The sequence below is a fragment of the Penaeus monodon genome, chromosome 30, assembly GCF_015228065.2.
Source record: "Penaeus monodon isolate SGIC_2016 chromosome 30, NSTDA_Pmon_1, whole genome shotgun sequence".
NCBI lineage: Eukaryota > Metazoa > Arthropoda > Malacostraca > Decapoda > Penaeidae > Penaeus > Penaeus monodon.
The window spans coordinates 31,273,931-31,274,262 of record NC_051415.1 but is presented as its reverse complement, the minus strand read 5'-3'; the positions used below and the strand labels follow the sequence as shown (position 1 = coordinate 31,274,262).

Genomic DNA, 332 nt, shown 5'->3' with positions numbered 1-332 from the left:
ATGAAACAATTGTAAAAAAAGGGAAACTACTGCCTAATTACCTAGGATCTACTCCTAATTGCAAATTGCATGAACGATAATGATTTGTCCTGCAATATGTAATTAAGTTTTGATATTAGATCTAAATAACAGTTTATGAACACATCTATGAAATTATTAATTCTCATTTCGCACAACGAAATCTGATCACTTACTGCCAGCTGCGGGTCCATCTGTCGGCCCCGTATCGCAAGAGTGTTCTAGGATCATAAGGTCGTCAATCGCTATGGTTGCCTTCGGTGTTGTCGCCCATCAGACCAACGATTTCCACCTGTAGGGAGAAAGTGATATGA

At 39.2% G+C, this 332-nt stretch overlaps 2 protein-coding genes across 2 annotated transcripts in view; both read right to left on the bottom strand.

Moving 5' to 3' along the window:
* Positions 1-249, bottom strand: part of LOC119592415 (MAM and LDL-receptor class A domain-containing protein 1-like) — an 11,913-nt gene extending 11,664 nt beyond the window's left edge. The window contains exon 1 of the mRNA XM_037941236.1: positions 195-249. Coding sequence (XP_037797164.1) covers positions 195-249 — 55 coding nt within the window. The remainder of the gene's footprint in view (positions 1-194) is intronic.
* LOC119592414 (MAM and LDL-receptor class A domain-containing protein 1-like) overlaps positions 1-332 on the bottom strand; it is an 8,928-nt gene that overhangs the window by 879 nt on the left and 7,717 nt on the right. The window contains exon 14 of the mRNA XM_037941235.1: positions 195-310. Coding sequence (XP_037797163.1) covers positions 257-310 — 54 coding nt within the window. The 3' untranslated portion in view covers positions 195-256. The remainder of the gene's footprint in view (positions 1-194; positions 311-332) is intronic.